At 40.5% G+C, this 25,558-nt stretch overlaps 1 protein-coding gene across 2 annotated transcripts in view; it reads right to left on the minus strand.

The window, feature by feature from the left end:
* The window catches only part of LOC113026517 (PDZ domain-containing RING finger protein 4), a 114,892-nt gene that overhangs the window by 36,162 nt on the left and 53,172 nt on the right, over positions 1 to 25,558 (minus strand). The window contains exon 1 of one of the 2 annotated variants that reach the window (XM_026175393.1): positions 9,581 to 10,045. The exons of the other annotated variant lie outside the window; for it this stretch is intronic. Coding sequence (XP_026031178.1) covers positions 9,581 to 9,649 — 69 coding nt within the window. The 5' untranslated portion in view covers positions 9,650 to 10,045. Of the gene's footprint in view, positions 1 to 9,580; positions 10,046 to 25,558 lie in introns of those variants that run through there. 2 annotated transcript variants of the gene reach the window in all.

A 25,558-nucleotide genomic window follows, 5' to 3' on the forward strand; every position in this document is an offset into this window, starting at 1 on the left:
CTTTAATGAATGCAGAGCTGTGAACAGTGCAGGTTAGCACCATACAAGAGGACAGTGACTCTGGCTGCCATCAGCTCAAATAACACTAAGCCAGGTGCAACAAGCCAAACACACCAGCAAGTCAGCGCTGGGAACTGACATCAGCCTATCTGCTAAAGGCACCATGTTTGATCTTGGTTAATTTCCCTGGATACAATAAAAAAATAAAAAATAAAAAATGTCACTCCACCACTGCCTGTGTTGTGACACTACAAACAATATCAAACTGTCCACAGATTTTGATTCCACTTCCTGGATTTCTAAATTCTTACTTCTGCTGGTATACAAGCAAAAGATAACTTTTTTTTACATCGCTTTGTGGCTTTTAAACGTGCAGATGGTTTTTCCAGCACAAATCCATCCCAGCATAGAACCAACTCTAATTGGAAAAGAGGGGAAAATGCATTCTTATGAATAGCAATAAATTAATGAGGGCCCTCCTGTCTGCTTAAACACAGATAATCAGCTAAGAGGCACCCTGGATGCAGATGCACAGCCCTCTGTGTGCGCTCTTTGTTTCCACCAATGTTTGTACTGTGGAGAAAAGCACAAGCTGTCAGGACTGTTCACAATTACACTTAATACACACAGTAAGTTGTGATCATAATTTAGCAGTCCAAAGTCTTGCATGAAAGCCTGCACTGCACACGCTGACATACACACAAACAAACACATATATACTTGCAGTAATCAGGCACAGACAGAAACCACTTTAGACAGAGACACAAACAATTCTGAGAATGCACACACATTTCTGTGCACACATGCATACTGATATTTTCATAAACAGTCGAGCTTGTATAGTCTATTTGCACGTGTGCAAGGAGAAAAAAAACAAACAAGGTGCTTGGAAATGCATAATGTCAGGTTCTTAGATATCAAGTCACAGGTGGTAATAATGGGTCTGAGAATTATGCCCTCTTTGTCCTTTGCTTTCTTGTCTGGATATGGTGACAAACAAAAAGCCTGCAAATTATTATTACTTTTATAAATTAATACCAGGCCACAATAACCTGCAGCATCCCAGCTCTTTACCTACGCACAAACACACCCAATACACGTCAACAACAACTCCATCATTTTACTGTGGATTCACTTCATTAAAAAGATGTCTTGGTTCATTGGGAATTGCCAGTGTGATACTCGGGCATGTACTTTATTTTCTCTACCTGATTGAAGTCGACAGCCTTTGATCTCGATGAGAATGTGAAAGTAAAACATGCACTAAAACAAGGCAAAGTACTACTGCGGGATGATGCCACGCTGATGTCATCTTCCAAAGGGAGACTTGCATAGTAACTAAGTAAGTGGCTGAGATTGTTTTGTGATTCCCATGCTCTCAAAGGCAAATGAGCTTATGCACTCAAGGCAAGAGCGCTGAAACAGGAAGGACAAGACTTTAAGGCTTTATGGTAATAAACTTGTGAAGTTTAAGCCAGGTATTATGCTCACAGAACCACGACAGTAATTTCCTTTAAACCCAATCATAATTAACCACTGTTTAATTCAAAATGAACTCAAAATGATCTGAAGGACAGTAAATTTGATTATGAATACCATGTGTGTGTGTGCTATTCATGCTGTTTACAATTTATGGCTTGCGCCGTCTTTGCCGACATACTGTACATTACTGTACTAATTAGGGATGTCACAGCTTCATGCATACATCGTTTTGATTTCATGCATCATATAAAGAGTGGCAGAAAGTTAGCAGTATCCTCCTGACAGCAGTCACCTTCAGCCTTCATCAACAACCGTTTCTGAAATATATAAATATATACTCCTAACTCCTGTTATAGTTATTTCCTTAAAATGAGTCAAAGCACGATGCTCTGTTGCAAATCCTAAACTAGCCAATCAGTATAGTAGTAGTTTGTGTATTATTGTTCCATATCAATTCATATAACTCATCCAAAGTAATTGATGCTATATTTGTACAAACTAAAATAAAATGTAAACTTTTTGTCTAGAAGCAGGTAAAAATGATTGCTTTTCAGCATTTAGCTCTGTTTATTCTTATTTGCTTAGGATTATCTTCTCTACAACTCTCAGATGAGCCCTTGGTGTTCGAGTCAGGCTGGGTCTATGCATTGTCCTTGCAAGAGGAGTGAATGCAGGGGCGAGTACATCACTACCCTGTTCAGGTTTCCACCAGGCTGCTGCTGCTGCAGGGCATGCATGACTTATCATATTTTAGGGGTACAAAATAAGCAAAGGTAGGCCAAGACTAACAGGAAGCTGACAAAAAGATCACTAGCTTTTAACTGCATCCAAAGATGGACGTCAAACCACTTCAAAATCTATCCGAGTACCTCTAGGACTTTGTTTGCCTTTATAATTGGTTTCTTGTCATATCTGTACACATATATTAGATAAAACCCTCCTATCACAGTCCTTGTCTGAATACCTCGGCGCAGTAGACGGCCAAAACAAGAAGTTCTACATCTGATGGCCAGCGGTGATATGTCGAGAAATTTATTCTCAGAGAAAGAGCTTTAGTTTACTAAAGAAAATGGCATGTCATGGTTTGTTTGTGCAGCTTTTCCTCGGTGATTGCCGCGAGTCAGATGAAAGAAATCGGTACAGACAGGAGCACATACAGGAGATAAAACTAATTTTGAAGAGCCTTGTTCATCTTGGGTTGGAGAGCGGCATGGAGACAAAGAGGTCCAGGAGCAAGATGTGTGGTAGAAAAGGTCAGTTGGGTTCTTATTGAGATAAGAAACAGATGAAAAGGAAAAAGGTCACTTCATCAGCTCCCTCTTGAATCCCTTTTGCGCCTCCATAGGGAGATTTCGTGGAAGAACTGATAAAAACCCATTGACTTTATGTCTTGTGCCAAATGTAGCATCATCTGTATCTGAGGAGCAGGGCACACATCTCCGTGCAACAATGTGCACTGAGGATTTTAATTACATTTTTTAATTTCACCTCATCGAAAACATTGTTTTTGAAAACTAATTTGAGCTACTGCAATTTGAAATGCACAAGCAGTCATGCAATTGGATATGTGATTCTCACAAAATTAGACTATGAAATCCCCAGTTACATTGTCAGTGTGAAGCCAGCATGAAGCAGTAGTTATGCAACAATCTCTGCAGTGTTCTAATAAGTAGGGAAATACCATTAGATGCTCAGAGTGACACTGACATTTTTTTTTTAATATTACACACTATTTATGCATTTGCCCACGTGCCTGCACACGTTCGAAGCGACAGCTTTAAAAATATGGACCTTTGTGTTGTTTAGGAACAGTAAAAGTGTCACCGAAAGCCTGGATTATAGCTCAGGCTAATCTTTCCAGGGTGGACACAAGATCAATCAAGCAGCACATTTTTCCTCTCTCCTCCCCCTCTTCCTTCACTCTCATAAATTTTAATGGTTGAGGGACATCTTTCAAAAGAAACATAATGGGACAAGAAGACAGATGAGAACATTTGTAGTTAACTGTCTGGAGATAGTGCTGAAGGTGTGGTGGGGGGTTCGACAGCCTTAATGTACCATCAAAGCATTCACAGGCCCCTGATAGAGGCATACCTATAAAGCATTAACGCTGTACTAAAGGCAACTTTTTTCAAGGTGTGGACCCATTTACTGAAGACTTCCAAACAATGTCTTCCTTGTTAATCAGTGCAGAGTGTCATTAGTCAGTTCATTTGTTGGTCTATGATAAAGCCATGTAATAGTGGGGAAAAATGTTTATCACCCTCTACTAGTTTACAGATAAACTAGTAGAAAAAGTCGATTCTTGGAGTGAAACCAACAGCTGAAATCAGAGAAGTTTAGCATCTGTTTGAATCTATTCTCAAACCATTCCTGAGTAGCTGGCCTCTGTCTTGTGCTATTTATTTTTTTATATCACACCTGGTGCTTTTTCAGTCTTCATTCCATATTTAGTAGTGAGTCCAACTAAGTTGTACTAAAACTGACCTCCAGATTAATTTAAACCTGCATTCTTAGAAAGTCAAAGAGAAAGAAACAGAGTGATTTTTTCAAATTAACTCATTCACTGCCAGCCATTTTCAAATCAGGTAACTCCCCACTGCCAGGGTTTTTGAGCATTTTTACTCATTTTTGAAGAGCCACAGAAAACTGTGTGTTATGATCATATAAACGCTGAACCTACCAAAATGAAGAACAGACTCTCTTCTTTCATCCAAAAAAAAAGCTTGTTTCTACCATTTTCCATTCTTTAGTAATCAGCTGTAGAAGAGAGGTGGGTTCCACCAAAAATGCCTGTTTTGACCAAAAAAAGGGAGAAAACGAGCTTTTTGTGAAAAATATATTTCAAGCAGAAAAGTGCCTTTGACACTAATATTTCTTGCTTTGTGACACCTCTAACATATAAAATAGTTTTTCACTTCTATAAAACAGAAATAACACTGAGAAAGGTTATGTTTTATCAAAACAATTTATTTACAAATATATGAAAAAATAAAATTCACTGACAAGCTGCCCGAGGTTGTATTCTGGCCCCTCCCATTGAAAAACGTAATTGACGTCTATAGATGTCAATGGCAGTCAACGTAAGTTTTTCAATTGACGTCTATAGACGTCAATGGCAGTGAATGAGTTAATTAATTAATTTAATTATTTTCAAATTATATAATCACTTCAAATTAGGGCTGTTCGATATAATGATATATATCGGATGACGATATAAAAACATGTATAGTTTCATTTTATGCTATCGTTTGTTTCGTGGTGTCCCAAAATAAACTGTTTACGGCAATATTTTTTCATCTTTTTGATGGTCACTGTAGTGGCTATATTAATTTCTTTAAGTTTTCTCTTTCTCTTATATTTTATATAACCACACTACAGACGGACAAGCGCCTATTTTTATGCCTTGTGGTTAGCAACAATGAAGGTAACAGCATCGCGTGTCCGCTTGTTTATGTTCCACATAAACTTTTCACAATAAAGCTCAAGATCCTGTTGAGACTTTTCAAAATAAACTGAATCACGTGAAAGAGCAGATTATTTACGGATGAGAATTCAAAAAGAGCCGCCAGGTGCTAAAAAAATAAACCTTAGACTCAAACGTTAGAAAAGGCTTTTCCCCGCAGCACGCCGTTTAATAAATACAAAGAAATCGGCGGCCGTTACAACTTATGTCTAAAAATGTATCGTTTTATGCATCGGTTAAAACACTCGACTCCAGGTACATGACGCACAGCTCGAAACACTTCCCGCAAGACGAGCTGCCCGAGATTCACAGAATTTACAGAAAATGTTACATTTTTGTGATTTATATCGTTATCGGACGATAGAATTCTTATATCGGGATATGAGATTTTGGTCATATCGCACAGCCCTACTCCAAATCCTAGTGACTTGATGACTAGCCAAAAGAAACGAAGCAAAAAGACCACAAGATGGCAATGACAGCTTCAGAAAAAAACAAAAGGGGTTCCCCAGATGTGACAACTTTCATCTAAACCTGACATTTATATGACAGTCATTTCTTTAAAAAAATAGAAAAAGAGGTCAAGTGTCTTACAAAGTCAAAATAACACAAAAGTATGCTGGTGCACACTATTTATGTATCAGGTGCAGCTTGCTAGCCATTTCTCAGGAAGTTTGGCTCTTGGGAAAACTCTTCAACATTTATTGAATACATACCCATTACACACATGGCTAGTGGCACTGCAGAAGCAGGAGCAAGTCATCTGTGTCCCCCCCCTTAGATTGCCTCTAGTCCACAGGTTTCACATCTGATGCTACTACACAAAATAGAATATCCACCCACCCAATTGCAGGACCACCATACTGGGAATTGCCTTTTGCCACAGAAAGCATAAACTCCAGATCTGCTTCATTTCACATCTGTCTGTCCCATCCTGTCAACCATGTGACCCTGCTCAACATGACATCGCTAAACTCTGAGATTCCATTACAGTGCAGTTGGCCTCCTGCACGCGGTCCCACTCTAAAATTCATGAACACTGCTTTCTGTTTTTTTTTTTATATCTAGAATATTCACTAACCATGTGTTTTTGTTTCCTGGAGAAACGTGTGTATGTGTGTGTGTGTGCGCGCACCCAAGCTGTGGGTGCCTCATTCTCATTCATATGCATCAGCAAGTTATCAGGGACTGTTGTGCCTCATTGAGCTGAGAAGCTGCTTTCCATTTATTTCTCAAATGCAGTGGAGAGTGATTCTTCTCCTGACTAATAAAACTTATAAAACTGGCTATACTATACTGCTTTCAAAACTTCTACTAACAAAAAAAAGCGAGGCTCATTGGGCAATTACGAAACACGATAATGAAATATGGAGAGTGTGCCGTGCAGTGCGAAAGGTGAAATTCATTACCCAGCCACATTTGGAGCAGCTGGCTGCTACAGTAGATAGTGGTGGCTCACTGGGGAAGTTTTGAGACCTATTGTAGGTGGATTTTTGGTTTGATCGCAATGCCATTGCAAAAACAGCTTTTGTTGAAAGCCAATGCAGGCTGTTCCCGCAAAACATCTTTAACTCTACACTGCATTCCTCATCTCATCAACATCTGCCATCCTGCTAATTAGGCCCAAAAAGCCACACATCACTGGGTTTTAGTGGTGCACAGACAATGTGTGACACTCACGAGGGGAGCTCATGGACACAATGGGAATTTCAAAACCCTGCTAGATCACAGAGCGAATCGGAGTTTGTTACAGTCGACAAGATAGCCTGAGCACCCACACGGTGGAAAATATATGCTGTAAGAATCTGCCTGACTATAGCTTTTGAGTATAGCTGCATGAGTATGGGTCTACATGCTAAATGCATAAAGCAGTCTACTGTTCGGTCTACAGGTTTTGCCTTCGATGACAAAAGTGCCGTCACTGGGAGGTTAACTGGAGTGGAATCCCACAGAGATCAGCTGGAGCAAAGGTTAAAAGAAATGCAATCAAAGAAGATGAGCAATCAGAGGACTCAAACAGAGCAGTCAAAGACAGAAAGATGGACAAGCGTTAATCGGTTGGAGTATAAAAATAAATGTGAGACTGGAAAGTTAGAAAAAGAACAAGGCCACAAGAAGATTGCTGTGTCTTATCCCTGACCCAAGAAAGCTGATTCAATAAACAAAGAATCTCAGCTCTGTGAGATAGCTTTGCAGGCCAGCCGACAAAGGTGAAGATATTTTCATGCAGAACACCTGCAGCCGTGAGAATAGAAGAAAGGGGAAACGGAGGGAGTGCGAACGAGAGAGCGAGCTAGTCATAAATCTCCCACAGCTAGCAGGGTCAGGCAGATCGAGAGAGTGTCAAAATTGTTTCTAGACGTGAAGGAAAGGGGAGAAAGGTGGCTAACCAACCCCTGCGACTGTCTCCTGCTCTTCAAATCAACCTGCCACGAGGCTGGTCAGTCACGCTGTGACACCAGCAAGCCATTTCTACCTCATTTGCATACACACACTCACATACTCTGCATAATAATAGTAGAGTGGCATAGCAAGCGTGTGTGTGTGCGTACAATTCTAGGTGTGTGTGCATTTCTGCACAACAGAAACACAACCAGAAGACAAAAACAATAACACGAGCTGTGAGAATGATGGGGAAAAAGACATGTAGCAAGGGTGAAAGCTAGACAGACAACATGTAAGAAAGACGATTAGATTGCTGGTGGCGAGAGCGGTGAGTACAGCTTTTTGCTGTCACAACATACTTTTCCTGACTGTAAAAACATTGTTTGGCATTCTCGCAGGGAAAGCTCTGCTACTATAGGAGACTTGCCTCACTGTCCATCATCTTCTACTTTTGGTACCCATCCTGCTGTACACCGTGCTTATTTGTTCACAGAGGACATGTTTGAACGTGTGCATGGAAGTGTGTTTGCAATGCAGTGAAAAGAGGTGGTTTCAGGGTTTCTCACTGGTGAAGGAACTATACACTTCCCTTCTATTCCTTCTTTTTTCACCTCCCGTGTCAAGGATGCTTCACCCGCTCCTGCTCCTTTCCTCGATTTCCTTTTCACCCTGCATCATTAACAGCTTACTCTATATTCCCATCTCAGTCTTTATCCTCCTTACTCTACATCCTTTCTGCCTTGCCTCCCACAGCGGTGGTCAGAAAGCAGCTGCTGATGTTGCAGCTCACACCTGACCCAGCTCACTATATCAGTGGGTGGACAGATATGCCAGAGAGATCCTGTCAATGGCAACTGTGCCCTGGAGACTGCCCCACTTGGCGGATACTGAGCCCCTTCTGCTAGACTACTAGAAAGGGGAGTCAACACTATTTCTTAACAAGTGGTGCAGAGAGAGAGGGACGCAAAAAGCCAAGATAAGCACCAAGGCAGCACTATTTTTACGATCCTTCTGTGGCGAGGCAGGCGCTGCAGTGGCTTCCTACTCATCCTTCGGGGTCCCTTGACAGTTCTGTTTGCTAATATTAAACAGGCCAGTAGTGTGTGCAACTTCCTCTGCTGCTGATCTTGAAGCTTGCAGCCCACCTTTAGCGTAGCACCCTTTTCTGACCATTAAAGCAGCTCAGAATCTCGCTGACAATGTTCAACCTCTTAGTTTGGCAGCATCTCGGGGCGCATATAAGCCCAAATCTACAGGCAGTGGTTAACCAATGCTGGTTTACCTCCCCCGCTTCTTCTCACCCCATTGCTTCACAAGGGTAAAGAGAGACATTTCACGTCTAATTAATGCACGGGATGGTTGTATAAAATGGCTAATGAGGCTGTGATCACAGCGGCGTGAAGGCAGGCACTACTGCTGGGGAGGGGGATGAGGGGGGATGAGCATGACTCCACTTCCAGGAGACACATTGCTTCATAGTTATTAGCCTGTCATAGGAAGAGGGCTAATGGGGAGAATGGAGGTGCTTGTTTATGTGTTTGGCTCCACCTCAGTCAGTGAGATGTGTGTCCTCCGCCTCTTTGCCTGTTTCCTGACAAAATGCTCAAGCAGTTGCTTAAAAAAAAAAAAAAACTTCATGCTGTTTCATCAGCTGTGTCAGCCTTGAAAAAAGAAAAGAGCACATTAAGGGAACTGATATAAATGTGCAGTCAGATGAGCAACATTTGCTCGAATGTAGGCGCTGTTACCTGTGAGAGCAAGACTATCACACTCAAGTGAGCCAAAAGAAATATAAAGAGAACGACTGCTGGTACAGCACTGAAGTGTCTAATGAAAACTTTTCATAAAATACCACAAAAAAAACCCCTTTGGCAATTCTCGCTGAACATTATGAAAGAAAGAAATTGGAACAAACACGTCATGTAGTAGAAACCAGGTGCTACTATTCTATTAAAAAACTTGCTCCCTCAGCACAGCTCTTCGAGCAGGATGAATGGACTGCACACTAGCTACTCTCTGAGAGACTGCTCATTACTCAAATCACATCTGCTAGTGAGTAAGAAGCCCCTCTCTCCATTATGCTGCCTCACTTTCATAGTGCAAATATATTCATTTCAATCTTCTACGTGAAATGCCCTGAACGAGGCTCCGGACTTGAACTGCTCTCTTCAAAACACGCACAGTGAATCATCCACACACACACACACACACAGACAATATTCGATACCAAAGTCGGTCATGCCTCACCTGTGCGATCTCATACAGAAGCTTGTAGTGTTCCTCTCGCTTCTGTAAAGTGCACAGATTGCAGCCCATTATAGCTGTCGTGGAAACGCCAGGCGTCCAATTCTCCCCAAGTAGTGGTGGTACGGACACAGGGGGGTCACCCTCCACACCGGAGCGCTGGTTCTCATCAGTCACTCCTTAGCGAGCATCTCTTTTCAGGCATCCCATTCACACATTCAGGCAGTCACAAGCAACCCCAGCTTAGAGGAACAGAAAGCTCCAGCTGAGCCTGACAGAAGAAGGTTCAGATGTGAACAGCGGCAGTGAAGTAGCGGCGGCCGTTTCAGCATCAGCCGGAGTGTCTCCTCTATCCCGCTCCCTCTATTTCAGACTCATACACTCACACGCGCACACACAGGCGTGCGCACAGGCTCATACACCAGGGTTGTGACTCGCGCTCACTGAGACACTCCCCCCTTTTTCTTCCTCTGTTTCGGTGCACATGAGCACACTGATACCAGCTCATGAATAATGAGGAGAAGACGCTGTGATATTCATGAGAACAGCGGCAGGAAGGGAGGGGACTGACAAAGAGGGAGGAGTGTGCTGGAGCGGGAGCGCTGGTTCATTAAAACTGAGGCACAGTTACACAATGCGCTCCTTTGTGCGAACAGCTCCTGTGAGAAGCTTGGGCAGAGCTGACTGCACAGAGACGGGCAAGCGGAGGGTGTCTGAGGCTTATGTGCGACCTACCTGCATGTAAGGCTTTTCACTGGGTTTATCTGCTTCGCGAGAGGAGGATGTGTTGCACTTCTGTCGGAAATAAGGAATTACACTGGCTGAGGAGAAGTAAAGCAGTAAATGCTGTTTCAACACATGGTTTAGTTCATTTACTAATAAAAAAATCATTTAGTGCTTGTCTGTTTAATACATATCACTAAATTATTTTGGTTTTGGACCTTTGGTAACACGTTTTAAGAGTTTTGAAAACCCCTTAATTTTTACGATAATGTTTCGTTTTCTCTGATTTTGCTGCTTTTCTCTGCGCCTTATGTGTTACTCAAACCAAGAAGCCTTCTGTTTTTTTCCATATTTGTATTATACATTTATAGATTATATTTCTCCAACTGTTTCTAGAAAATTGATAATAGTAGGTGCATAATGAAGAGGGCCAATCAGTTTAATGAACACAATATGACATATTTGTGAGGAGTATGCACATTTCCAACTTTGTCAAAGTTAAAAAAAAATCACATATTTATAACTCCGGCACCACTGCTGTTGCTGATAATGGGTGTCCCCACAGCAAAACTGGCAGCAAGTAAAGCCACAGACCTCAGAGACGATTAGGGCTGCCACGATTAGTCGACTAGTCACAATTACGTCGACTATCAAAATCATCGACGACTGACTTAATAGTCGACGTGTCGTTTGAAGCTTTGTAAGATCACAAAAGACGCAGGAATGAGTAGTAGGATTTAAGAGTGTAATAACGGACTGAAACAGAAGATGGCAGCACTGCAGAAGATGCCAGCTGCCGTTAAACCCCGAAGAAGAAGAAACTGTCCCAGAATTCATAGCGCGGCCCAGCTCAGTTTCCAACAATGGTGGCAGCTAGTTAGTTTTAATATTACTCTTATTATTCTTTCTGGGTCTCAAAATAAACGTTTAACATATTTTCAGGCGAGAATGTAGCTGTGTAAACCTCAAATATCTGCTTAGTTTATCAAGACACCACATATTTTCAAAAGCGCTCCGACGTTTTCGGAGACGTCTGTTACCCACTAGCTCGTTAGCTAGGCGGGGGCTAGGTCACTAGAGCCGTGAGAAAACCGGACTCTGGCAAATCGTTTTCAAACCCACCGCCGTCTTTCGCTACTCAGGTTAAACATGATATATAAGTCACTTAGATAACTTAAAAATGTTATTGTTTGGCCTTTTGTAGTATTTTATTTGTTCCTGAGTAAATCGGTTTGGCTGAGATTAAAGTTATAGTTTTTACACAGCTGAATAAATGTCAAGCAGACAGCTGATCATCAGAAGTGTGAGATGCTCCAGAATATATTCCAGTGTCCTGTTATATTTTAGATAGCAAGGAGTTTATTAAACTTCACCGAAACAATCTGCAAATTTCATTAAAATTTAATAAACTATCATCTTGTCTTTATTTTTAGTTAGCACCTTAAACACTTAAAGCTGTAAGCTAATGATAGTTATATAAGAGCAGATGCTGCTGGTGCAATAAGCTGTACGCTGTATGTCCAATGGATGATGATCTGATTAGTCGACTAATCGCAAAAATAATCGGTGACTAGTTGACTATCAGAATAATCGTTTGTGGCAGCCCTAGAGATGATATATCAATCACCGGCTTCCCTCAAATTGTGATAATTGCAAGACAATAAACCTTGGCTATTGTCTCACTAGCCGGAAGCTACACAAGAAATGAGCAATAACTGTTAACAAATTGGCCTCCGAGCCAACATTTCTGCAGAATAGAATGAAGAGTAGATGAGTGCTCATCAGCTGGCTACTGGGCATCTAACCCCCCAGGGAGGCCATAATCCGATTTTCTGGGCTTTAATTTTGCTTCACTGCCTGGAGGCAAGCCAAACAGAAATCACCATTGTGATTAATACCTTCCACCGTCTTTTCCTCTACCATCGTCTCCACCGCCGAACCGACCTCCCCGCCCGTCTCTCGTCGCCCTGAAGAAGCCACGAGGAGCGAGTTTTCTGCAGTTGCCAGGCAATATCAAATCCATGAAGTGCTGTTCACTAAAGTGTCAATTTGACATCAAAGAGACTTGTTGCGAGGATGGGGAGCGGGGGATATAATACTACATTTGATGAACAGAAGACTATGGTGAAAGTGCGCGTCAGAAAATCAGTCTCCTAAAATTGTATACCATGAAGCAAAGTTATGAAGTGCTGCTGAGCAAGAGGAACTGTCTTTTCGTTTTCCTGTGGTCAGATGGAAAATGTAAACCCATTAAGGATCCTGTGCAATATATCCACACTGCATAGGAATATAAATATTCCATAGACAATCTGCTGACAGTATCCAATATTGGTACATGTGAAGGAGTGTTTTCAGGGTTCGGCTGTGGATGACCATCACTCTGTGATGGTGCACTCAGTGACCCCTTTAGGTTAAGATGCTCATCAGTCACCCAAATGGTCTTTCTCATCATCTGTGAAATGAGACTGATACAGTAGCCTTTGCCTGCGGTCAAGCAGCACCTCTCGATGAGACGTGCAGATTGAGGGATGCTCTTTGAAGAGTGCATTAAGACTGATAAAAGCTCTTCCGAGCTACTTTATGGCCACGGCTTTTACAGTTTGATGGGGTGAATTTACCTGAGACTGCGCTTCCAACGCAACCCGAGGGCAGGATTTACACATTAAAGTTACATTTACTCAAACCATTTACTTGCTAACAGGGTGACGCTCAGTGGGTTTCAGTGTGTGTCTCTGAAAGCCTGTAGACATTATGATTTATGTTAACAATATAAGAAACTTAATGAAATGTATTGTTTAACATTTATATGGGGAATAAAACATGCTACCGCATATAAAGTCTCCATTTCAAATTGATGAACGCCGATTCTGTGCCCTCTCTGTGTCACTTTGCCTTCGACTTCCCAACTGTCCTTTTCTTCTGTCCAGCTGTCGTTTATCATCAAGTCTGCCCTTTGCCTGCTCTCGTAGAAACAGGCTCTCAGTAGTGTTCATTCTCCTAGTTAATGGACCTCACATCACAGGGAGCGGAAAACCAATTTGTCCTGACTTTGATGGGTGCATTTTGAGATTTCTTTAACAGCATTTCAAACAAACTTGTTACTCGAGCTCACCTTAAACCTGAAGTTATAACCTTCAGCCAAGTGTGTAATGCAGGTCTATGGTGTATCTGTAAACCCCTTGTGTCCCCAGACATGTCTGTTCTAATGCTCACACGGGCTTCCTGTGTGTCTATCCTGTTCTGCATAAGTGCACACATACAAGCCCACAAACACTAAAATGAGCAACAAAAACAAAGTGATGTGGATGCTCCTGGCGCGGAATGTGAAATCATAATCAGTACCCGCAAACTGTATTTGTATTGATTTTTTGTCTGGGGATAAGTACCAACCATCACACAGAGCACAAAAGTTGGATCAATTCAATATTCCACTTCATGTGGTTCAACAAGCTGACATGTGCTGCATCTAAATGACTTTCAAAAAGGCTACCACATCGAGTTTTCTTTTTCTTTCCATTCTACCTTGCAACACAGCTTTTGTTGCCACTCACTTCTATTTTGTGTAAAGCAGCTGGCCTCACCAGACATCACGATATATTATCACACTATGCGATATTATTGTGATTTTTCACAATATGCTGAGTATTGGAGTAACATATATCGTGATTTAGCACCTTATTTTTAAATTCATTTTAAACCACATCTCTTTTATCCAAAAAGATAAAATTCTCTCAAATCACTTATTTTTGCTGCAAAATGAGATTTTCAAGCATAGGAACCCTGTTACTAATATCTGTCACTATAAGACAATGTCAGTCTACTATCAGTCTGTGATTGGGGTCAAGTTAGCAATTACAGGCAGCTTATTTCAAATAACACAGCAATTAACTGTAATAAATCATTGAAAATTACATTACACAAATCATTGAGCACATCTGTATACACAGAAATTCACATTTAATAGAAATGTATCATCCATCCATTCTCTTCCTCTTATTCTATTCAGGGTTGTAGGGGGCGCGGGAGCCTATCCCAGCTACCATAGGCCGAGGGCACAGTAAACTGTGTAAGGTAAAAACTCACACCTATGGGCAATTTAGAATCACCAATTAATTTAACCCCACTAGATGCATGACTTTGGACTGTGGGAGGAAGCAGAGGTAGCCAGAGAGAACCAGTGCAGACACTGAGTGAACATACAAACATGTAAAGACAGAAAGGCCCAGGCTAGACGGTTGATTCAAACCCAGGACCTTCTTTCTGTGAGTCACTCTGAATCAGACTACAACTGTTCGCAGACAGGTTGCCTCCTTTCAGGCAACCTGTGCAATCGCCTTGCAATCATAAGTGGTTGTGAACGCACATCATGCTCAAGTTCTGGGCAACCATTTAGTCACCATGCATTGCAATCAGTTGCATAATGTGAAAAACTGATAACTTACTCTAACCTTGACAGGAAACATGAAAGCATCCTAAATGAGTCAGAGCTTTAATGAGGAGGAGTTATTGCTGTGATTACTTGTCTGTGGCAATGTCTGTGAGGAATATCAAATGTCCCCATAGCGTTTAATACATAAACAGGTTTATTAGGCCAGCGCTGACACACCATCTGGGTGGAAATCTCTTTGGTGTGAGCAGTGAAGATTGAAATCCTGTTCACGTGAATGGAGAGCCGCGGGGACCTGAGAGTGGTTTGTGATTTGATGTGTGTCTCAGATCTGATCGCCCACCGCCACTGCAAAACAGCCGCTTCTCCTGGGTATTCATGCGACCTGATTTGGGAGTAATTAAATGAGAGTCTTTTATGAATGAATCATCGTCGTAGCCTGCTTTTCACATGACAGCTCTGAAAGGAATTGGTCCAGTGTGCACATACAAAAGGATAGGTGAGTGCTTCAAAACAGGCGTAGCCACATGTGAAGCCAACCAAAACATTTCTCAATGACAATAAATTATTAAAAGGCTTGAATCTTTAATTCATGTGGGAACATGACCGTGGCTAAAAATAGCACATCATAGACTCTTTTAAATGATAACATATGTAATGTTGCTTTGTAAGCAATCGGCGTATCGAAAAACTAATTTATTGGCTGAGAAGCAATTTAACCTCATATTACAGCCCACATAAAGCCTCTGTTATGATCAAACAATAAAATTATCTGTTATTAATTTGGAATAATAGCTACTGAACTGTGTCATTCCTATCTAGGGCATTGCACAAAATCTTCTCACCTTTTTTGGTCAACTTACAGCAGAGGTGTCAAACACAGGGCCAGGTAAATCGGGCTGGTAAATTGGGTAGCTCCTTAAAAATTTGAAGGAGGGAATAAACTTTAACTTTTAACTGTAATTTTATAGATTTTACAACTTATCTCCTCCATGGTTATTCATTAGTAAGTAAGTCAACTAAGTAAGTAATTAAGTAGGACTCAATGACTGATAAGTTCCTGTTTCGTCCCTGTCTACTATAAAAATGTGTTTTTTACAACAGTAGTAAATAATTAACAAAAACCTAGAAGCTACCACAACTTTTTCTGAAATTTTTAACATTTATTGATTGTAATTTATGCCCAAAGAGGAATGGCAACAGAGCTATTTCATTTACTCCAGCAGCATTGGTTCATCATGGAGAAAATCCGAGATGTACTATCGAAATTGCACTTTTCTTAGAAAACATCTCATATATTAAATGCAAATAACATTTTTTTTTAAAGGTCTGTCACATAATTTCATATAACTCTTCACCAACACATCTTACCACCTCTCAAAATGTAAATTAAAAACTCTAGCACACCACACACAGAGCCATCCTGCACAAAATCTGGTTAAACCCGATGCCTCCCGTGTGCCTGAAGATCAAACAAAGTGCAAATCAAACACTAAGCTTCAGCTTTTCTCTACCTGACTTCTGAAACTTCTGAGGGAGTGGCATGTGCCAAGCACTGGTTGGGTTCTGGGATCAGAAGTAAATGAAAGTATGACTGGTGCGTGTGTGATGTCTGCCTACGCCTACAGTGGTAAAACCTGTCAACGCTGTGATATATGAGAAAAATTCTTCATTTTTTCCTTTTACATTTTTGGATCGGATTCACAAATTTGTCCCATCAATCTAATATTAAAATATGATGGACATGAATTTAAAAGAAATTATCACTGAACATGTCACAGAATAAACAAAAATCCCAAAACAGAGGTTGCTACATTTCCCATAACCCGTTTTCATTCAACCCTCCTTTTCTGATAAATATCTACCTAAATCATCTATTGTAACACGTTTCCTGTCTATATATATGTGTATACATAGCCTCAAGCTGAAACTAAAGAAATGTCAGCAACCTCAATATCGAGACTCCAGAGTCACATTTATGAGCATAATCTGTAAATGTTCAATTACAATGTCATTATAATTTCTAGGAGAGCGAGAGGGAGTGAGAGATAGAATTGCACATAGCTTCATTAAAACTGTTATCATATCACCAATCCCCCTTTCAGACTAACAGTTTCATCACCCTTTAGCTGCGCACCAAGCTGTCTAAGTAATCCAATTTTTTCATCATGTCAGAAACACATCATGTGTGACCCAGGTGTGGCTCATAGTACGAGCAGTGAATGCTACATCGGTTTAACACTTGTCAGAGTAGTGACCTTTTCAGCGAGGAAACATTCAGTTTAACACATTCGGCTGCGGGAGAAGAGGGGCGTGAGGGGGCGCGGTGACTGAAAGAATAGATCTTTCCACTGCTATCTCTGCTGGATGCTCCAGTCTGTTTTCATATTCATTTAACCCCAGGCTGTAAAGTGTGTTGGCCAACCCCAACTGCTGCCATGAAAATACTCACAACCGCATGACACCGTGACCCCGACACCACCCGTGTAGCAGCACACCCTCAGGACATCCTGCATTACTGCTGCACCAGCCTCCCTGCAGTTCCGGGGGAATGAGAGTGAAAATGTTTGTTCCCATATGTTTAACTTTGATGGTTGTTAACGCTCCCCAGCCACCCGTTGATAAATAGTAATAATTCCAAATGCATTAAGCACTCAAGCATAAACATAGCATAACTCTGAAGTATGTGTCTGTTGATCCAGCAAAGACTGAGCAGAGGTCCAAAGGTCTGCCTGCTTTTGTTTCCTAAGACTATAATGATATTTGTGGTTGGATACAATCCCCGTGAGCAGTGGGCTCACACTCTTTTTATTATATCATATTCCAATATCATCTGACATACAGTAACAAAGCTATAGAGATTCCCTGCTATACTGTATAACCCTCCACATTGCAGGCATAAAAAGTATTACAATCACCCTTAATTGCAAGATAAAGCTGAATTGTAAATTTTTTTATTTTTTTTTTTAAATAAACACAGACCAAGAGGGAAAATACTATATATAATCAGGCCTTGCTAGTTTTCATCTTCTTAGTATTAAAAATTGACTCTGACATTCCATCACACCAAATGAAGGTCATCTGCAGGATCGTCATCTATTGCCTGTTTTACTTTTTTCTAAAAGAACACTTAAGAACCAATGGAAAGGGTAAGTACATTTGTGTGGTAGAGCCTGGCAATTCTCACTATAGACAAATAGCAAACATGTACAACAGGCATATCATTGATTTCGGACTGTGAGCACTGCTGGTGGAGTCCTGGTCAATATGCAGTCAATACACCTTTGATTGTGGATGAGAGTTTTGTGCTCCAGAAGAAAGAATGGCAATCTATACAGACAATCAGCTCAGGGGGCAAACAGGTTAGACTCATACCAACTTGTTCTGCTTGAGCTATTCAAGTCTTATGCTGATTCTAGCATAAGCACCTTTTATTGTGTCCCAGCCAGTGCCTTTTGAGGTAATGTCACCAACAGGTCATCTCATTTTATGGGCACAATAGCAGCGTCCTGATGTTCGGTTTCAATGTCACGTTGAGACAAAGTCACATGCAGCACGTCTAGCGGCAGTCGGCCCGCTCGCAATTGATGTTACACAAAGAAGGCTTTTAGCAACCTTGAAGCTGCAGTGCTTATCATTTTCTTATGCTAACAATAGATCTCGGCATATATGAGATGAAAGAGATGACAAACCAGGACAAAATTATCACTCGAATCTGCACCCGAATCGAATCCGGGTCAATTGACTTTTGGCTTATGTTAGAAAATCGCTCTGAATTTGCTGCCAATACCTTTTTCTTTGATAAAGTAACCATACACTTTCTGCCAGTCGCTAACAGCAGACAAACTTAGCAACAGGCAGTGTCATGTAACACTGTGATTACACCATGTATCATCTAGGGCAGCGGTCCCCAATCCCCGGGCGTTTGGTACCGGGCCACGAGAGTTGAGTCTCGGGTGTGAAATTTAAGGTTTTCAGGGTTTTTAACGTTTTTTAATCGTCATTTTTTTAATCGTTTTTATCGTTAACTCAGTTTTCCTGGGTCTTTTCCGATGTGTTATGAATAAATCTTCTTCTTTTTTGGTACCGGTACTGGTTTTATTTTGTTGTATTTATCCATGACACCTTAAAGGTCAGTCTGTGAAAATATTGTCGGACATAAAGCGGTCCGTGGCGCAAAAAGGGTTGGAGACCGCTGATCTAGGATCTATCATTGCTGATAATAAAGGTAGGCAAAATAACAAAAAACTCATCTCTGTGTGTGTTGTGAGCTGTTAGTACTGACATTAAATCACAAAACTTGCATGCTGACAGAAAAGATTAAACGGGAATGAAACTGAATATTATCTCCTGCCATTTTGTTTTCAATTTGTAATTCTAAAGCAATATTACAGTGCCGCATGCACGAAAATCACCTGATGTATTTTTTGCGATTGATAAAACCCCCCAAAAAACATAAGGAGCCAAAGTAATAATAATAAGATTTAGAGAAGCTGGAGAAGCAGACTAAGTTCATCTTCATGCTGTCAGACTTTGGCAGCATCACAGTAATTTGTCTTTGCTCTACATCAATGCAGCAGCAGGCCTGTACCAGGACCCCTCATGTACTCTATAATTTGTTTTGTGATCGGCTTGCTCATTGTGCTCTTCCAAGCGCTTAGGCTAGCCTGGTGGGTGCACAAATACCTTCTTTTCTTGTATGATTTTTTTTTTTTTTTGGTGACTTTTATTTCTTGCCATGCCAGGTGAGAGAAAATCATCTGTGTGCGCCTGAGGATCAGCTTAAAACCTCCACCTAAACTGGAATGCTCCAGAATCAGAACGGCCACAGATCCACTGGTAATAGCAGACCTACAGATGGATAACATGCTTGTTTTTCAACACACAGATTAGTCAGGAATTATGATGATACCCAGGGGGCAGGAATCTTATTTTCTGTACTCCTGATAAGAAAACAAGAGCAGCCTGCAAACAAATGGAAAGCGAGGCAGAGGTGTATGATTTAGCATGCTGTGCTGCAAGATGGCGTGTTGGCACTCTGGTTTAGGGGATTGGATGAGACTGTGTCTGATGGGTCATGTTTTAGTAGTGGTTACTACAAACAAAGCTCCTGTAACATCAATTTTGCAATTCCTAAAAATCACATATTTATAATTGCATGTGCTGTCGTCTTAAAGCTCTTAAAATTCAATTCACAACTGTTTGCAATGCACATCTACTGCTGTGACAAAGGAAAGAGAAACTTGGACAGTAAAACAATTTGTTAAGGTCAATACTAACAAACATCTGAGCTTTCACATCACTTTAGAATCCATTATGTTCCCAAAAATAGCACATTTTGAAGCTTCTACAATACATAATGAGTTCTAACAAACCATTCACTATTTACACTCTTAGGGTATTCTTCGATACCCAACATCCACAATGACGGCGAAACAACTAGTAGCTCAGTGTTCCAACATTCGAAAGAAGTGCCTGCTCTCACAGCTAGAGATTGACGAGGTACAACATAAATGCTACGGCAAGGGGGAGCCAGGAGCCAGCAATTTTAAAACATCACCACCTTGTTCTTGAATTCGCATGCTTTAACTTTCTGACTTTCATCGGATCGATAAAAATAATTATGGAAGACCTTGTTGTCTTATTTACAAATAACAGACTCTATGTGGTTGCAAGCTGACTAAAGTTAATGAGGTTCATCTCTCTGATGATCTCTACTCGATGAGCAAGACAATTTGATCAAAAGTGAGTCCGTGAATTTTTAAAGAGAATTTAAAAAAAAAAAATCACTTAAGCCTCTGATTGCTTCTTTCTCTGTTATAACTGGCAGAACAAAGAGCAATGTGTACGAATGTAAGAGCAGAAGGATTTGAACTTGATCAAAGAAAACCAAATCAGGTAAATGGTGGCGAGATTCACAATTTGCATTTAAAATCAAAACCTGAACCAATTACTTCTGAAGTATTTACAAAAATATATATTAAACTGTGCCAGACAAAACGTTTGGCACCCTAACCTGCTCTTGAACACAAATGCTATTAAAACACATACATAAATATACATATAGACACACACACACACACCCCTTCAGGTTGCACTCTTGAGCTTAGTGCACAGGTACAAATACGTACAAAAGGGCTCCCCTCTCTGCCACTCTACATCCCAAAGGAGAACCATTGATTTTCTAGTTACAATCAACACCAAATTATTGAATGTCACTTGATGAAGTGCTGGGGTCCGCAGGCACTTTGCGACTCATTGCGTTGCTATAGCAACCCCGTCTGTTTGACAGGGCTTATGACAAAAAACTCCTTTGCGGAGATTCATCTTGAAAACTGTCCTTTCTACTGGAGCCAGTGCCCTTAATCCCCACACACAGACCAAGCACCAATCTCTGGGTCTTAAACTTGAAGCCAACAAAGAAGTTGTAAAATTGTATCTTCTCGAGTGGCCGCTTGAGGGTGACTCCAAAAGCGAGTCAGTCCTCATAGAATCCAATGTTAAAATACTTTCCAGCAGCAGCAGGGAAAAAAAGCATGTTTGTAGCTTTGTACAAAAATGGTTTTGGTTTCTGGCTATTATGCCCCATCAAAACAACAGCATGAGAGGTGATTCTTTTTTAAAACTCACCTATTTAAACCTCACTTGGGGCTTAAAGTGATGGCTGTAGCCACATAGACTGACACTGCCAACTGCGCTGGTTTTCGTCTGTGAGAGAAACAGGCCTCTCAGCAATGTCTGTGGTGTTGGCACCTTGTGGATCATTTTTAATGTAATTATCTGCTAACTAACATGGCTTGCTGTAGGGTTAAATATAGTAAGTATAAGAAGTCTGTGCTCCAGGTTTAGTACAATTGTTGAAATCGCTTCTCCAGAAAAAAACTAAACAATCAAAAAAAACAACAACGTGGCAGCAGCCAACACACTCGAAATGAGACTTCACAAAGCAGTGATGCGATGTGACGTCACGTCACGGTGGCTATGTCTGTCTTTTATAGCCTACGATACTTTACAGATACACACTAGCTCATCTTTCAGAGAGAATGTCAGTATTTGAACTCTGGGGGACAAAGCTGGACAATCCATGAATCATTAAAGAAACTTTATATTAAAATAGAATTTGAAAACATCAAAACATATTTGCAGCTGCAACTGCTGACACATCAAAACGTTTTACAGACTCCAAGGCATTGATCAGGATGGGCAAACCACGGTCAACAAGCAATAAAATCAAAGCGCTGAATCTACACCACTGACAAAAACTACTGCATTATCATATTAGGCTGTATTTCTCTGTAACAGCCATCTAATGAGATTATACATCTTGGATGTAGTGTTTTATTGATTTGTCTGTTATGCTTGATGGACCTCGGGACAACAAATATGCCGTATCAAAGGACCTAACACCCTCAAACAAATATGTCTTTTGTCTGCTGGCACACCCTTGAGAAATCATCCCTGTGTACCGTTGATCAGATATTAAAGTATCGAACCTACAAGGGTGACCCTTTTGCTGTAGGCACGCAGCAACAAACAGGGCAATATTCCTGACTCTGTATCCCTGAATAAATGCCTGTTGGGGGGAAGACAGTGGGAGGGTTAGTCATAAAAACTCAAACGTGCCCTCTCATCGCCTGGTTCGTCATTAAATGGAGTCCATCTCAAGGTTTTGGGTCAACACGGGTCAACATTTCTCCTGTTTGCTTTGGTGAAGAGAAGGTCGGGGTGTATTCTCCTGCCAAGAAACTGTTAATACACAGGAGATAAATTAGCAAGCCCTCTGGCAGCCTTCTGGGAATAGTTTCCGCTTCAAAGCACACGGCAGATTAAACCAAAGGGGAACAATATTCACAAATCAGCCGATGGTTATGAGAAAAGAGGCAACACTATCTGTCTGACCCTCACCCCCACACTCTAATAAGCTCACACCACACTCTTTGGTCCTCAAAAACTACAGTATAACCACCTAGATTTTGCTCACTGTGCTGTGAGGGACCGATCCATTCATCTGGGTCCCGACATCAGAAAAGAGGGATGGTATTGCCCTGTAAACGTGTATTGTTCTCACGTTTGTCTATTAAATTATTACAATACTTCCTTGTATAACCAGTGTATTCATTATTTCTGCTCTTTCTGTATTCATCATATTGCTTTCAAACATCTAAAAAAAAAAAAAAAAAAAAGAGTGTTATCAAAAATATTGATTTTTCATTATATAGATTATATATAAATACAGAGACAATATAAATAAAATATACGAAGGGGATAAATAGAATAAATAGGAATAAAAAATAAAAATACAAGTGAATTGCACATTTCGAGTATTGAGGTCTATTGCACTGTTGACTATTTACAAAAGTATTGCACAAAAGGTATTGTACAGTGAGGTGAAGAGGCACTACAGCTTAGTTGTTCCCCCCTCCTTTGTCCTCCTGTTTCCCCTCCCTCTCCCCTCCAGAGAGGAGTTAAACAGTCTGATGGCGTGTGGGACAAAGGAGTTTTTAAGTCTGTTAGTTCTTGTCTTGGGGAGAAGCAACCTGTCACTGAACAGACTCTTCTGGTTGTTAATGGCCGTGTGCAGAGGATGCCCAGCATTGTCCATAATGTCCATCAGTTTCTTTAGTGTCCTTTTCTCTGCCACTGTCACCAGAGTGTCCAGCTTCATGCCGACCACAGAGCCAGCCTTCCTGATCAGTTTTTCCAGCCTGGATGAGTCCTTCTTAGGCATTTACATGGATCCAAAATATTTTAAATGTTATCAATAGCCATTTATTAGAGTTTCATCTGTCAAACTGTTTTCACTGAATGCCATGTTAGGAGGCAGTGAGCCCAAAAAGTGAAAGACTGAAATTTCAAGTTAACTGTGAACCTCCTGAAACTTGTTTATCTTGCAAAGCCATTATTCAGATGAAAGCTTAAAAAACAGGTGAGTCTGTTGTGCAGTGCAGATTGCCTCTGCGACAGTAAAAAAGCTAAGGTGACACCCTAATTTTCTGTTTCAGAAGTAAAGATAACATAATTCAAAATCCCAGCGGCATGTGTGAAAGTGCTTTTTTTATGCAAACCATGCAACACAGCCTCAAAAGGGGTTTGCTGTTTTGTTCACACAATGGAAATTTTCTTATTTTCAATCTAAGATCAACACTGATTAAATAGTAGCTCAGGCATATATTTTTTTTTATTTATAAAGATTTATTTATTGCCTTTCCATCAACAAAAAAATTTGAGTGTATAATAGTAATGTATGTACATCGTAAATGAATAATGTTAGGAGGACACATAGATATAGTTATATATACTCTCCCATGTAAATCATTCAGATATTATTACAGAAGAAAATGTATGCATGTATACCCATATATACACATAAATACATACACACACATATATACATACATACACACATACATACACATATATACACATATACATACACATATATACACATATACATACACATATATACACATATACATACACATATATACATATACATACACATATATACATATATATACACATCATATATATACACATATATACATATATATACACATACACACACACACACACACACACACATACATACATACATACATACATACATACATATTACACATATATATATACATATATATTAAACTTACGTCTATGATAAAGGCTAAACATGCTTCCTTTAAAAAAATGTGGGGAAATTTTTTGTTATTTTTGGAAAGTGAGGAAATGATCGATAGTGAACAGAAATGATTCTATCCATTTAACCTGTATGGTAGAAGTAGTGTTGCAGCTGTTAAAGAGAACCTGGGGACCCTGCGAGTGCTGGACTGCTAAATAGAAGGACAGGAGAAGGGATGTGAAATTAAATGGACTGGAACTGAAGAGGACGCAGCTTATCATTGCAACCACTAATTTGGTTGCCTCTCTAACTAACTTGACACCCTTGGACTAAACTTCAGCCCGAAGCCCTGGAACAATAGACTTAAACCTAATGCCTCACTATGTTATACCTGTTTGTTTTTTTTCTCTGGAGCACTATCTGTTAACCTTAGCTCAGGCATATCCATATATATGGGATTGTAGTTCTCTATTATTTCAACTGGCAAGTGGCAGCGAGTATGAATGAAAGTTTATTCTCAGTACATGATCCAAACTGTGGCCTTGCAAACCCTTAAGTCCACTTTGCTTCAGTAGTTTAAATCCTGCAAACCCCACTAGTAAACAGTTCGGTGTAACGTGCTCTGGCCTAGTTGTAGTCGGGTAAAATGGGGAGAAAAGCAGTGACCTAAAACATGGGGAGCTACAGTGTACTCAGGGTCAGAGCGATTTGAACGCTGACAGAGATTTATATGACTGTTGCTGAAATGTGACAATAACATGAAGAAAAAAAAAAAGGTTTAAATACTATCTTAAATCTTAGTTGTGGGAACTAAATAAGGGAACTAAAAAAATGAATTGTGACAAAATGTACAATACTGCAAAACAAGCATAAAAAGCTAAGACTCTGCTTCAATGTATCTACTTATCCATTCGCATTTACTTACCTTGGATCAGCAAGTACCATCCTGCCCTGTTTTGGCTCAAATGTAATGAATTTTAGTATAAGGTACATTTTTTTTAATACTAGTCAGAAGGACGAAGTACACAACACAGCTCCCCCAGTAATTCTGCAAGGGAGTATCTTTGCCCCTTATCTAACCCTCTTCCAGTCCTCACATCATAAAACTGCTGTTAGCTAATACTGTGTGTTTAATTCCTCATTGTGGAGCTCACCTTGGGGTGGCCCTGCCAAACCCTGCCCACAGGAGATTTACAGTCAGCCATTTTGTGGACTAATTGCGCAGTCTTAGTGCAGGGAGGTCAGCCATAACCAA

This window comes from Astatotilapia calliptera, chromosome 7 (assembly GCF_900246225.1).
Source record: "Astatotilapia calliptera chromosome 7, fAstCal1.2, whole genome shotgun sequence".
Taxonomy (NCBI): domain Eukaryota; kingdom Metazoa; phylum Chordata; class Actinopteri; order Cichliformes; family Cichlidae; genus Astatotilapia; species Astatotilapia calliptera.